Genomic DNA, 13,286 nt, shown 5'->3' on the forward strand with positions numbered 1-13,286 from the left:
CCTCCAACCATCCACGAATCCACCTCTGGACGTCCCTCTATGATCTCCACCAACAACCTGCTACGAGCCCTAACCTCCGTGGGGGCATAGACATTGAGGACTCCAAGGCACGAGTCCCCAATATCCAATCTGATCCATAGAACCCTCCCTGCCACTATCATCCCGAGGTCTCGTCTACACAGGTGGTGAGAATTAGGCCAATAGAGGTGCATACGCCTCAGCTCCTATCGTGGGCACCTATGGCATGCTCCCAGTAAGTGTGCGAACTGCTCGAGAGTACCTTCCCTACCCATTGGGCCTGGGTGGGAGTGAGCTTGTGCTCCTAATAGAAGTAAGATGTCGATCCGTCCAGCAAGGGCAAGCTCTTGCAGCTCTTGCCGAATAATCAACTTCTTGGAACCACATGTCCCACTGAAGTGGAGACTATTCGCATTCCAGGATACAAGGTGTAAGCTCATGAGGAAACCTGCGACTGACCGAACTACTGATAAAGAGGAAAGACTATGGGGCATGCAAGTATGCTTTGCGGCAGGTCTGGACAGTAAACTCCAATCCCCCATGGTGGTCCTTGGTTGAACCATAGGGGTGATAGATGCTCCAGGTGGTACTATCAATGCATCTATCAGCCATGCTGAGAGTCGTGACTCTGTACATTGGTAAAAACGAGCCGCTTGTGCCAGGTGTCACTCAGTCACATCCTCGGAGCTCTCCACTGTGGAGGGGCTCAGAAGATAATGCTCAAGTGTGGAACCTCGGCACCAGCCCACCAGTTAATGTCCATCATGCAACCAAGCCACTGTTGTGCAAACAGTGCTAGTCCTTCTCCCATTGAAACCAGCCTTCCTTCTTGAAATGGGTGGTGATAACCTAATTTAAGAGTTAATTACAGTAATAAATAAATGCACATAAAATAAAATACACACTTTACCATAACATTCTTGGACAGTAGACACCCTGTTGGCCCCAAAATTGGCCCCCTTGCGGTATTTCTTTAACTTTCATTCAATTGGAAGGAGCACAACTTGAGATTCTTGAATCTCCTCCTGCTAACCAAGTGCTCTTACTGTCATAAATGACCAGAAAGCCTTTTGGGTCATTTGCCCCTTGATTCACCCAGGACTTCGTCTCCAATTTGACCCTTGGCTGGCCAAATGCTGCCCCGAATCATTTCGGGATGGGCTGGCTCTTGAATTCCCTTGATAATCTTCAATTATCAGCTGCTGATTTCAGTCCCTTGAGCATTCAATCTCTGGCACGGATCCCAAGGTGGCTGCTAAACCCTAATTTCTGCTCTAAATTAGGGTTTACTGCAGAAATTACAGTTCAGACCACCAAAAATGGCTGAACTCTCCTCTGAATGGCTGAGAATTCTTGAGAATGGCTGAGCATAGGCTGAAGGAGATGAGAGAATGCTGTAGAGAAAGAAAATTCTAAGATTTGTCACGAAGAACTGATCAAAATCAGCTGCTGCCCTGCTGTATCAGCCCCAAACGGATGCACCAACAACAATAGGAGCATCAGAGACTATGATCTTCATGAGAAAGTACATCAGCAGCAATTGCCAGCTTCCCAAGGTCAAGAATATGTAATCTCCATCACCAAAATGGTCTCCAATGGCTGGGAATTGGCCCCAAAATCTGGCAGCAACAGTCCAACACCTCTTTCCAACAGCTCCAAAATGAAAAAACGAGATTTCCCTCTCCCTTCAGCCCTATTTAGCCTTTCCCCCACTTGCATGGGAAATTTTTGCCAAGTGGCAGCTTTCTTAATCCATTTTCAGCAATTTCCAGCCATTTTATTAATTTTCAAAATTAATTAATTCTGAAAATTAATTCGGCCCTTAATCCATGCCCAAAAAATTGACCTTGCCCATCCAAAAATTGATTGGCTAGGCCATTTGCAACCCAAAGTGGTCCCATGCATTAATTGATCCTTGGACAAGCATAAATCCATTAATTAATGCCTAGTCCCTGGTGTCACCACTGACACTTAATGGCCAATTAATGGTCCTAGGGGCAAACTGACACCAAAATTCACCTAGAATCTAAGAAGTGTAACTTGTTACAACTTTTGCCTTTGACACCCATCTTTTTCACTGGGTCCCTCGGCCTTCAACTGTGAAAAAGTAGCTTACACCTCACATGTGCAACACATGTGCATCTTTTAATTGCACATTTGATTAAATGTCAATTAAACATAAGCAAAGCATCAATTTTTCACGTCCTCGTGACACCCATCCACTGGGAGATGTGGTCCGCCACTTGAATCTTCAACTCCATCTGTGTCGTCGTCCAATCCCCTAAGTGAGAGGACTGAAGAAAAAAGACGCAGAGGGGATACCATGGCAGTGGAGAAGGAGAAGAGGAAGATGCGGGAGAGAAGAGTACACACAATGTAGGTGCTATCAAGAATGATATATGACAACCTTTTTGCACTATCTCATATATATGAATAAAGAATATGGGCGGTTACTGTACACGGGTAGGCCCAAGGGCCTTTTACCCCAACAACCTCCCACTAAAAGGCCAATGGGCCAAGGAGTGAAAAAACAAAGAAAAAGGAAACAAGACAACGTGAGGAATCATGACATCTCACCCAACGCCCAATCGAAAAGCGAGCTATACAATAAGTGGGAATCTCTGCGAAAGAAGAGTCAAGCATCCCCGAGTCCATGACATCCAAGAGACAAGCGATCCCGCAACTCCATACAACGGAGCAATCCAAGAATGCTTCCCCTATAGCAAGCAAAACTCATGAGTGCAAGACTGTAATGCATAAGCATCATAGTAGCGCATAGCATCAGCGTGGCACGTAGGAGATAACTGAGAGCACATAGACTCTCCAAAGTCAATCATAGAAGAAGGGCCAGCATCCCGGACACATGTCAAAAGGGGTCTCAAGATAGTATGCGGCCTCAACGAAGCAAAAAACTGACATACGGCTGTAGCATCAACCATAAAGCGCACTGAACGCGCATCAAGAGGCTTGAGAGATGTCTGCGTCTTATAAAAGACAACATGACGGCTACGTATAACCTGCTGGGCATCCAAATCCCATAACATGTAAGCCTGAAAGTCACTATCTCCATAACCAAGGAGGATACATCAGCGTGACATAGGCATATCTCGCATGCATACAAATGCCTGGCAGCCAAACATCCTCAAGTAATCATAGGAGGGTCTCATGGCACTCCATACCTCGTGTGATGTAATACAATCAAAAGTCAACCATGGCGTCCTATCAAGCAAGTAGATTGCCGTCGTAAGGGCCTCAGCCCAAAAGCCATAAGATAACTCAACTGTGGTAAGCATAGAAGCAACCTTTGCCTCTAGAATCAGGCACATGCCATGAGCAATCCCATAATCCCGTGGGCATAGAAAATCAATGCAAGACTGCTGACAATAGAACTGAAAGCTGGGAGAGATAGCATGACTCTCATAATCCATCTGCAAGCACCTAAGCCTGCAACTAGCAGAATCCATAAACCTCTCAAGCATAACTACAGCATCCTCAATTCGTACCAAGGGAAAAGCCCAAACACAGTGGGTAGCATGATCCACGAAGGTCACAAAATGCGAAGCTCCACCAAGTGACTAGGAAGGCATACGTCCATAAACTGCACAATGAACAATATCTAGAGGAGCATGCCTCACACGATCGCCATAAGCCAAGGGGGCTCTACAAGGACCAAGAGTACAATCAGAGCACATCAAGATCTACATGTGACATAGGAGGCAGCAAGGAGCCCATACAAGATAATAGCTCCATCTCTCTATGGTGCATATGGCCTAGGCGATAATGCCATAACAATGCATGTGGTATCCGGATAACTGCAACCATAGAATCTCCCACATGAGAGACATGCACTCGGTAATGAGAACCATCTCTAGAACTTCTGGCCAAAACCAAGCAACCATGACAGATCTTCCATGACCCATCCTGAAGAGAAACAATATATTCTGCATTATGCAACTGACTGACAGAAATCAAGCTCTTACTAAGCATGGGAACGTGTAAAATATCCCACAGCATAAGAGAACTCCCATTAGGTAAAGCTAGGTATATATCCCCTCTACCAACAATAGCATAAGACTGCTCAAGGCCCAAATCAATAGATCCATCAACCTCCGTGTAAGAAGAGAACCATGCTCTATGAGAGGTAACATGACAAGAGGCTGAAGAATCCAACAACCAATCAAAGACATAGACCCGATCATTGAGTAAGTAGGCTGTAGGGAAACTAGATGACAGGAGGACATGCTCAACTACATCATCATGGGTAACTACATGTACCTCACCACTAGAAAGAGTGGTAACACCTGCTGCATCGTTGGCTCTGTACTCATGTCGAGTCCATCTCTGTCTCTGTAGCTCTCTAATCCGTCTAAAGCATTTTCTTTGAACATGCCCAAGCTTCCCACAATGGAAGCAAACAACATCTGAACTAGAAGAACCTGTAGAAGACGACAAGGAATCCAAGTCATCATGAATAGGGCTATCCATATCCAATGAACTCAAAGAGTCTAGGGCTGTCCCAACATAGGGAACTTGCTCATCAAGACAACTGTCAGTAGAAGCACAAGTGGTAGAAGCATGCTGCTGCAAATACTCTTCCATCCTCACTGGAGAGGGAAGCATAGAAATATCAACCAGGGATGCAAAAGATCCCACATGAAAAAGACTCGTAGCTAAGTGCATGGCATAACCAACCACAATAATGTAAAAGCCAAGACATCTGTCAAAAGAGCATACAGTATTCAGCCATGAAATCAGCCCATAACCATAATGGCAAACATGACTCTGCAGTACATCAAACCACATAGTAGCATCCAAGTCAATGCAAGACCGGTAAGTGGCATAAGATCTTGCAATCGTCAAGCTCCAGGAGAAGCCCAAGTATCTGTATAACAACATTCAAATAAGTGGCTCTGTAAAGTACACAACAGTAGAAAAAGTCCATAGCCGGGTAAGTATCAAGAGCAACTGCTCTCTGATCTGTATGGGCAAAAGCAACCCAACTAGCATAGAAGCTAGGCAACACAAAAGCAACAAAGCCATCACTGCTAAACCCAAACACTCTCAAGAAATCCACTGATCAAGGAGTAACCCACAAACCAAGCATCAATGAGCAATGAAAGCTCAATAACCAATTGCCAAGATAATGGAGCAAGCACTACTCAAACATGTATCTACATCCAAGTAAATCCAAGATCCATAATCGGGGCATTAAGGGCCAAACAGCATCCAAGCTGCATAAGTGATAAGCCAACCAAATGTAAATTGCTCACTAAAATTCTCAAATGCAAGTTGATTCAAGCCCAAACATCTGCCATACTGTAACCGAATTGAAAAGCATCCATATCAAACATCAGTCCCATAATGGGTAGCACGGGGCATAAACCTTGTCAAGTGAAATCCCAACTGCAAAGAAAATGACAGTGAACCAAGAATTGAGCTCTACTCTTTGCTCAAGAAACATCCGGGAGCATAAATATCAATCCATATCAAACATCAGTCCCATAATAGGTAGCACGGGGCATAAACCTTGTCAATGAAATGCCAACTGCAAAGAAAATGACAATGAACAAAGAATTAAGCTCTACTCTTTGCTCAAGAAACATCCAGGATCATAAATATCAAAGTGGCATCATTCAAATACATCAGCATATCATCCCGAGTAGTCGGGAGCACTCGTAGACCATAGGCATAACCAAACTGGACGTAAAATAATCTATCAACCAAGGTAGCATAAATCCCAACCAACAACGAAGTGTCTGTATCCAAATCAAGGCTCAATAGCTCTTAAATAGCATATCCGAGCATAAACCATGATAACCAAGCATCCAACAGGACACCCGAATGTCAACAAAGAGCATAATGCACAAGCCGTCCCTAATAAAACCTTGCTGCCCAAACAATGTATAGCAACAAATCCCTGCATAAATCGAGCTACGAAAGCTCAAACCAAGTCCCAAAGCATCTCAAAACATTGGGCAAACAGCCCCAAAGCATCTGGGCATCAAATACCAAGCCTTGGGAGCATCACATAAGCTAAGAGCATGACATTTTCTTACTGTAAATAAACTCAGATCTGTTGCTGAAAATTCTGTGATTAGAATTTGGCAGATCTGACATCGTCATTGCGTTCGGAGCGTATCAAAACCCCAAGTTAGACTCTTACCTTGCCTAAATCGGATTCCGAATGCCCAAGATATGAGAAAAAATAGGATTTTTGAGCCAAATTTTAAAACATACGCAAAAAAACGTGAGCCGCTGCAATTGGGCCTCTTGGTTATCCTAAGGATAAGGGGACAAATGGGGGCATACAAGGTGCCCAATGAAGCCAAGAAACACCTGCAAAGAGCCTATGAGGGCCGGCGAGAGGCGAGAGATGAAATCTTACCTCCAGGGGAAGAAGCTATGGCAAGCATTGAAGCTCCAAGCTCTAGGTCTTCCATTCAGGCTGAAGTAATGCCAAGCCAAGCTCCATGATCAAGCTCTAATCCAAAGCTCGGATACGAGTTGAAGGGAATGTAATGGCAGTGGAGAAGGAGAAGAGAAAGATACGAGAGAAAACAACACACACAATGTAGATGTTGTCAAGAATGATATATGACAACCTTTTTACACTACCTCATATATGTAAATAAAGAATATGGGTGGTCACTGTACACACGCAGGCCCAAGGGCTTTTACCCCAATAGATGGTGGGATGGTCGGAGGTACGTGGCGGGTGTGGGGGAGGGGGGCTGGTGGCCCTGGAAAGGAGAAGCTGTGGGCTAGGGTCACTGGGGGGGAGCCTGGGAAGTGGGGGGGTAGGTGTGAGGGATATGGGATCCTAGGTGAGGTAGTCTATGGTGCGGGTGGTGGCTATGGAGGGGACTGCAGTCCTGCCGCGTGGGGGGGGGTAGGGAGGGCTGCAGAGTGCTTTGTCGAGAGGGCGTCGCTCGCCCTCCTACACCCTGCTGTCGAGGCTGCGTCTGAGGAGCTAGCTGTGACCCCCCTGTCCTCTCCCTCTCAGTCGTCTCTGGACCCGTATGAAGCCGTCAGCGTCCACCTGCAGGCCTGTCGGCAGAGCCGCCTTGGCTCCAAAACGCGTACAATCTGTTGCCTGATGCCCAAACTTCTGGCAACGCAGGCACTGCCCTGGTTGCCCAATCACAATGACCTGCTGCCTAAACGAGTGACCTCCTATCTCAATCTCTATGAACTTTGGTATACTCTTTGTGTCTTTTACGGCCACTCGTACCTTTGGGACTCCTGCAGCAGTCATTGTATCTGCGAAGGAGACAGGAAGAACTGTGCCGAAGAGCCATCCAAAGTCCTCCACTTTTTGGTGATACTTTACCTTCAATCTAGGAAGGAGTAAGGTGACTAGATGGCTGAGAAATCTGTTGTGCAACGCAAACATCTCCATTATGAAGCCGCTATATCAAGGAACCATGTAGATGACCCCCTTCGTGGAGGCATAGAGCGAGCTCTCCACTAACTCACGAGCTGCATCCGCAGAGGTGAGTCGAACCATGAAGATCCCTCGGCCCATGAGGACTGCCTCCACAATCTGGGTTGTGCCAATGAGCAGCGTGGAGTGGAGTCAATCCGGCAACTGAGCCCTCGATAGGGAATGTCCTACGACCTAACCAAAGATCGTTGTTTCTTTCAACTCCAACTCTGTGGCAAGGACAGCTAAGAGCTATTCCTTAGAGAGGATGATGCGCAAGGTGTTTGACTAGGGGGCACTCGCAGAATACGCCAGCGTCTAACCAGAGGTTTCCATTGCACGTCCCTGCTCAAAACCTACCTATCACGCTACAATGCTACCGGAGTGGGGAGTTGTTGCAAGGGGGGGAGTTGTTCCTCAAAGAGGATGATGCGCAAGGTGTTTGACTGGGGGGGAACTCGCAAAATGCGCCGGCGTCTAACCAGAGGTTTCCATTGCACGTCCCTGCTCAAAACCTACCTATCACGGTACAGTGCTACCGGAACGGGGAGTTGTTGCAAGGGGAGGGAGCAACTAGAAGGGGGGGGGGGGGGGGGGGGGGGGGGGTGGCTGTTTGGGTGGGGGTGGGGGGTGGGTCTATCAGACGGGGCCGGGAGACTGCAACAACAGGTGGGGCGGCGATCGGGGGCTGCAGGGCAGGAGAATGAGAAAAGGTGGGCCGGTGCCGGCCAGAAACAGGTGGGGGCACCCTGCAATAGGCAACAGGCGGGTTGGCGACGGCCAGGAACAGGTGGGGCGGGCGCTGAAGGGTAGGAGCACGCGACGGGCGCGCTGGCGGCGGCCAGGAACAGGTGGGCGGGCGAGGAGGAGCAAGCGATGGCGACAGGCAGGAGCAGGTGACGGGCGGGCTGGCGGAGGCTAGGCGCAGGTGGGCGGGCGAGGGGGAGCAGGTGATGGCGACGGGCAGGAGCAGGCCGGTGGGTAGGATCAGGTGGGGCAGAAAGGAGGGGGTAGGCGGCGGGCTGACGGACGGGAGGGAGCAGGCGATGGCTGGCTGATGGGAGGGGGCAGGCGGGCTGGCACGAGGGATCAGGCGGGGGGGGGCGGGATAGCAAACGCGGCGCGACGGGCAGGAGCTGTTACCTTTTTGAATGATTGGTTACCCATGACATTCTTTGGGTTGTGTACCTTTTTGAATGATTGGTTACCCATGACATTCTTTGGGGAGGGAGCAACTAGAAGGGGGGGGGGGGGGGGGGCGGGGGGTGGCTGTTTGGGTGGGGGTGGGGGGTGGGTCTATCAGACGGGGCCGGGAGACTGCAGCAACAGGTGGGGCGGCGGTCGGGGGCTGCAGGGCAGGAGAATGAGAAAAGGCGGGCTGGTGCCGGCCAGAAACAGGTGGGGGCACCCTGCAATAGGCAACAGGCGGGTTGGCGACGGCCAGGAACAGGTGGGGCGGGCGCTGAAGGGTAGGAGCACGCAACGGGCGCGCTGGCGGCGGCCAGGAACAGGTGGGTGGGCGAGGAGGAGCAAGCGATGGCGACAGGCAGGAGCAGGTGACAGGCGGGCTGGCGGAGGCTAGGCGCAGGTGGGCGGGCGAGGGGGAGCAGGCGATGGCGACGGGCAGGAGCAGGCCGGTGGGTAGGATCAGGTGGGGCAGAAAGGAGGGGGTAGGCGGCGGGCTGACGGATGGGAGGGAGCAGGCGATGGCTGGCTGATGGGAGGGGGCAGGCGGGCTGGCGCGAGGGATCAGGCGGGGGGGGCGGGATAGCAAACGCGGCGCGACGGGCAGGAGCTGTTACCTTTTTGAATGATTGGTTACCCATGACATTCTTTGGGTTGTGTACCTTCCAAATTGCAGATTTCAACAGCTTCAGGAGACTTGCAATGAGTTTCAATGGACACCTGACCTTTCACATTGGTATCATCAATCTCATGTCTGATATCCTTTTTGTTTTAGTAGTTATGTTAGAATTCCCGGTCCTTTTTATAGCAAGGATCAATCAGAGTACAAGATATGCAAACTGCACCTGCCCCTCTTTAACCCATCCGATTCTTATGATCAACAAACAAAAGTAAAAAGCTGAGGGCAGATAAAAGCATGCGCAGATTTCTCACAAAGTAAAGAAACTCCCAAAAATTGAATAAACTAATCAAATATTTGTCATCTGCTCACAATAGATCAAGAGAAATAAAGCTTAATAAAAGTTCTTACTAGCTCACAATAGATCAAGAGAAATAAAGCTTAATAAAAATTCTTACTTTAAATCTACAAGTTGGGAACGGATGCTGTTGTTTGCTGGAGCCACTTGGAAAAAAGCAAATTCTGTACATACTTGGTACCACCATTGGCGATCCCCTAAATATCCAAAAAATAAAAAAAGGATTTGGATAATGTTCTTACAACAGCAGGGACTAAGCAATCATTGACAAAAAAAATGGTGTGGCATGTACCAATATAAACTAGGAGTGGAAATGGTCATAGCTAAGTTCCTTTTCCAATCACTTTCCGTAATATTTTGGATGTCCTCTACCTAAACTCAAAGCTCGATATAATCCGATATATACACATACATATGTGCACAATATTTTTCTGAAATCGCAAAATGTAAATGAAATCTCTGTACCAGGACAATCACAAACAATACAATTAGATCATTGTTGAAACCTTCAGACTTTCTTACGCGACTCTACTTGATGCCCCACCAAAGTCTAGGGCACATTATAGAGCCTTGGATTTATAGTTTGTCTTTTGGGCATTTTGGGCTACTTATCCAGCCACCCATTTTGGGGGTCAAGCCACTTCTTCCTTTGGCTCGTATGGCACTACAAAGTATCTCTATAGACCGCCTTGTATTTCCTAACTCAGTGCACAAGTTTATCATTCATTGGAGCTATTGCTTGTCTCTCTTTTCTTGCCTTTCCACTCATGGCTTCCATCATTGTGTCAAAGCATGTTCAACAACTTCTATGTTCTCCTTCCCCTTTGTCATCATTGATTGTACTTCATGCATAGAGACAAGGAATGGCCGTTCCGGCACATAGGAATGCATTAATGCGTTCCAGGAGGTCCGAGCCCAGGAAACGCTGGCGGAACATTCCAGCCTGTTCCATGTCCCGTTCCCTCCCGTTCCCTAGCCGTTCCCTATTTGGAATGGCCGTTCCAACAATGGATTTTTTTTTTTAAGGTTGTTTGCTAGCGCCCGTTTAGGGTCGCGATTCACTGGTGGCCCAACGACTCTCGCCTCTCCCGTCTATCTCGCTGGCCTTGCCTCTCCCGCCGCCCCTCGTCTCGTCTCTCTCGCTGGCCTCGCCTGTTCCACCTATCCCGCCTACCTTGCCTACTGCTCCTACCTGCCCTGCCTATCCCGCCTACCTCGCGTGCTGCCCCTGCCTGCTCCCACCTGTCCTGCCTGCTGCTCCCGCCTGCCTCACCTGCTTGCTCTTGCCTGCCTCTTCCACCTATCTGGCCCGACTCCCGCCCGTGATCAAGCCCACTCCCGCCCGTGATCAGGTGAGGAATCTCCTATCAAGCACCAACCAAAGTGTTTGTCTACTCAATACTAACTTACTGATTTTTGTTCAGTAGAACCATTATCTTCCCCAAATTTGGGGCATTTTGGATCACTTGTTGGCAGTTGCCCCAGAATTTGAGGATTTCTCAAGGATTGGGGCCCAAATTTGGCTGCAATGTCCCCAAATTTGGGGCAATGGGATCCATCATCCCAAGATCTAAAAGAGCCCCCAAATTTGAGGCATTTTGAATCGATCATTGCCCCAAATTTGCGAGCTGAAACTGTGCCAAATTTTGGAGCGTTTTCAGCAAGGGAATGCAGGCTGGAATGCCCCAAATTTGAGGCATTTTGAATCAGTCATTGCCCCAAATTTGAGAGCTGAAAATGAGCCAAATTTTGGGGCATTTTCAGCAAGGGAATGCAGGCTGGAATGCCCCAAATTTGTGGCATTTTCAGTAAAAGGAATGCAGGCTGAAGTAGCACCAAAGTTCGGCATTTTTAGCAAACATTTAACACATACATGTTGAAATTTTGGCTGCAAATTTCTGCAATTTCATTGAACTTTATTTGTCACTTTCGTATAGATGGCAGCATTGACATCTATGGGATCTTCATCATCCTGAGCAGGTACTTCGTCAACAACTAGACGAAGTCAAAGCACTACTTGGTCATGGTGGGATGAGGTAGATGCAAGGGTATCATTGAGAGATGGAGGGGCTCGCCCTTGGAAATGCAAACTTTGCTGTTATGCTCGCACTAGTGGGGCTGATAAAGTGAGAGCCCATCTTCTACATGAGGAAAAAGAGGTCTGTTTTTGCACCAATGTATCGATTGAGAAAAGGTAAGAGTTACTTGATCGCATAGCCACTTCTATGGGGAATTCACATGCTAGGAGGATGCCAAATATAGCAATGGATCCAACAACATGGACTCCAACGCCAATAGGGCATGGTGCTTCATGCAGAAGACCACCAGGATTAGTGGCTACGCAGCCTTCTCGTGGGCCATCAGTGGCAGCAGGTCGTGGTGTTAGACAAAGTTCATTGCACAGTTCATGGGAACCAAAGAAAAAAGAGGAAACAGATGCAGCAATGGCATGCTTTTTTTACCATGACCATATTGCATTCAAATCAAGCAGGTCACCTTATTTTTTAAATATCGTGACAAAGATTGCAAAGTATGGACCCACATATAAGCCCCATTCATCATAAACTATCAAGACTACATTGCTTCAGAAGGAGAAAGCAACCATAGAGATTGCAACAGCAAATATCCGCAATCAATGGGCAAGAAATGGAGTGACATTGATAGCAAATGGATGGAGTGGCACACGCCATAGGTCCATACATGGTGTTGTCGCATATTCTCGTGGGGATGTATACTTCATTGGTAGTCATGATGCTTCAGAGACTAGAAAGAGTGCAGATGTGTTGGCATCCAAGTGGTGCGAGGCAGTGCAGGCTGTTAGGGCACAAAATGTAGTGCACTTTGTGGTAGACAGTAAACCTACAAACAGGGCAGCATGAAACATTTTAATGGCAATGTATCCACATATCACCTTTAGTCCATGCATGGCGCATTGCTTGAATAGCTTGTTGAAGGATATTGGAGACTTGCCATAGATTGCATCTCTTGTTGCGAAAGGCAAAAAAATTAACACATTTCTATGTAATCATCAGTACTTGCATGAGGAGTTTCGCAAGAGAAGTAACAAAGAACTTCTCAAATACTCAGATACACAATTCGCATATAGCTTTCTTATGCTTGGTTGATTGCACTATTGCAAAGGTGCAATTAGGGAGCTCTTTGCTAGTGATGAGTATGAAAATTGGACTCGGGCAGCCACTGCTACTACTGTGTTATGTAATGCATGTCTCTGATAGAGATTTTTGGGATGAGATGAATCGCACCAACCAAATGGTTGATCCTATTATGCACATGTTGAGGCTTGCAGATGGCATGGATCCATGCATTGGGAAGATCTATGAAGATATGGATCGCATGATTGAGAGGTTGGAGAGTTTGGAACCAAATGCAGACAAGTATAAGCAAATCAAGGAGTTATGCATCAGCAGATGGAATGAGTATGACTCTCCTATGCATGCTGCAGCATATGTGCTTGATCCTGAGTTTCAAGGAAAGATGCAAAAAAGAGACCTTGAGGTGGTCAAGGCTTGGAACACATTGCTTGCAAGGCTTTATCCTAGCCGTGAAATGTAACGCAAAATTAAAAATCAGCTCTCTGTGTATCGGCAAACATTAGGGATATTTGGTACAAAGGATGCACTAGACGACACGACAAATATTGGGGCTGCTTTATGGTGGGAGGA

The 13,286-nt window shown here is 47.5% G+C and overlaps 1 protein-coding gene across 1 annotated transcript in view; it reads right to left on the reverse strand.

The window, feature by feature from the left end:
- The window catches only part of LOC148035659 (putative serine protease EDA2), a 185,661-nt gene that overhangs the window by 13,068 nt on the left and 159,307 nt on the right, over window positions 1-13,286 (reverse strand). Inside the window, exon 9 of the mRNA XM_087677664.1 lies at window positions 9,704-9,800. Within this exon, the coding sequence (XP_087533790.1) occupies window positions 9,704-9,800 (97 nt within the window). The remainder of the gene's footprint in view (window positions 1-9,703; window positions 9,801-13,286) is intronic.

This window comes from Lygodium microphyllum, chromosome 5 (assembly GCF_053477565.2).
Source record: "Lygodium microphyllum isolate KBCC chromosome 5, Lygodium_microphyllum_v1.1.10, whole genome shotgun sequence".
NCBI classification, from domain to species: domain Eukaryota; kingdom Viridiplantae; phylum Streptophyta; class Polypodiopsida; order Schizaeales; family Lygodiaceae; genus Lygodium; species Lygodium microphyllum.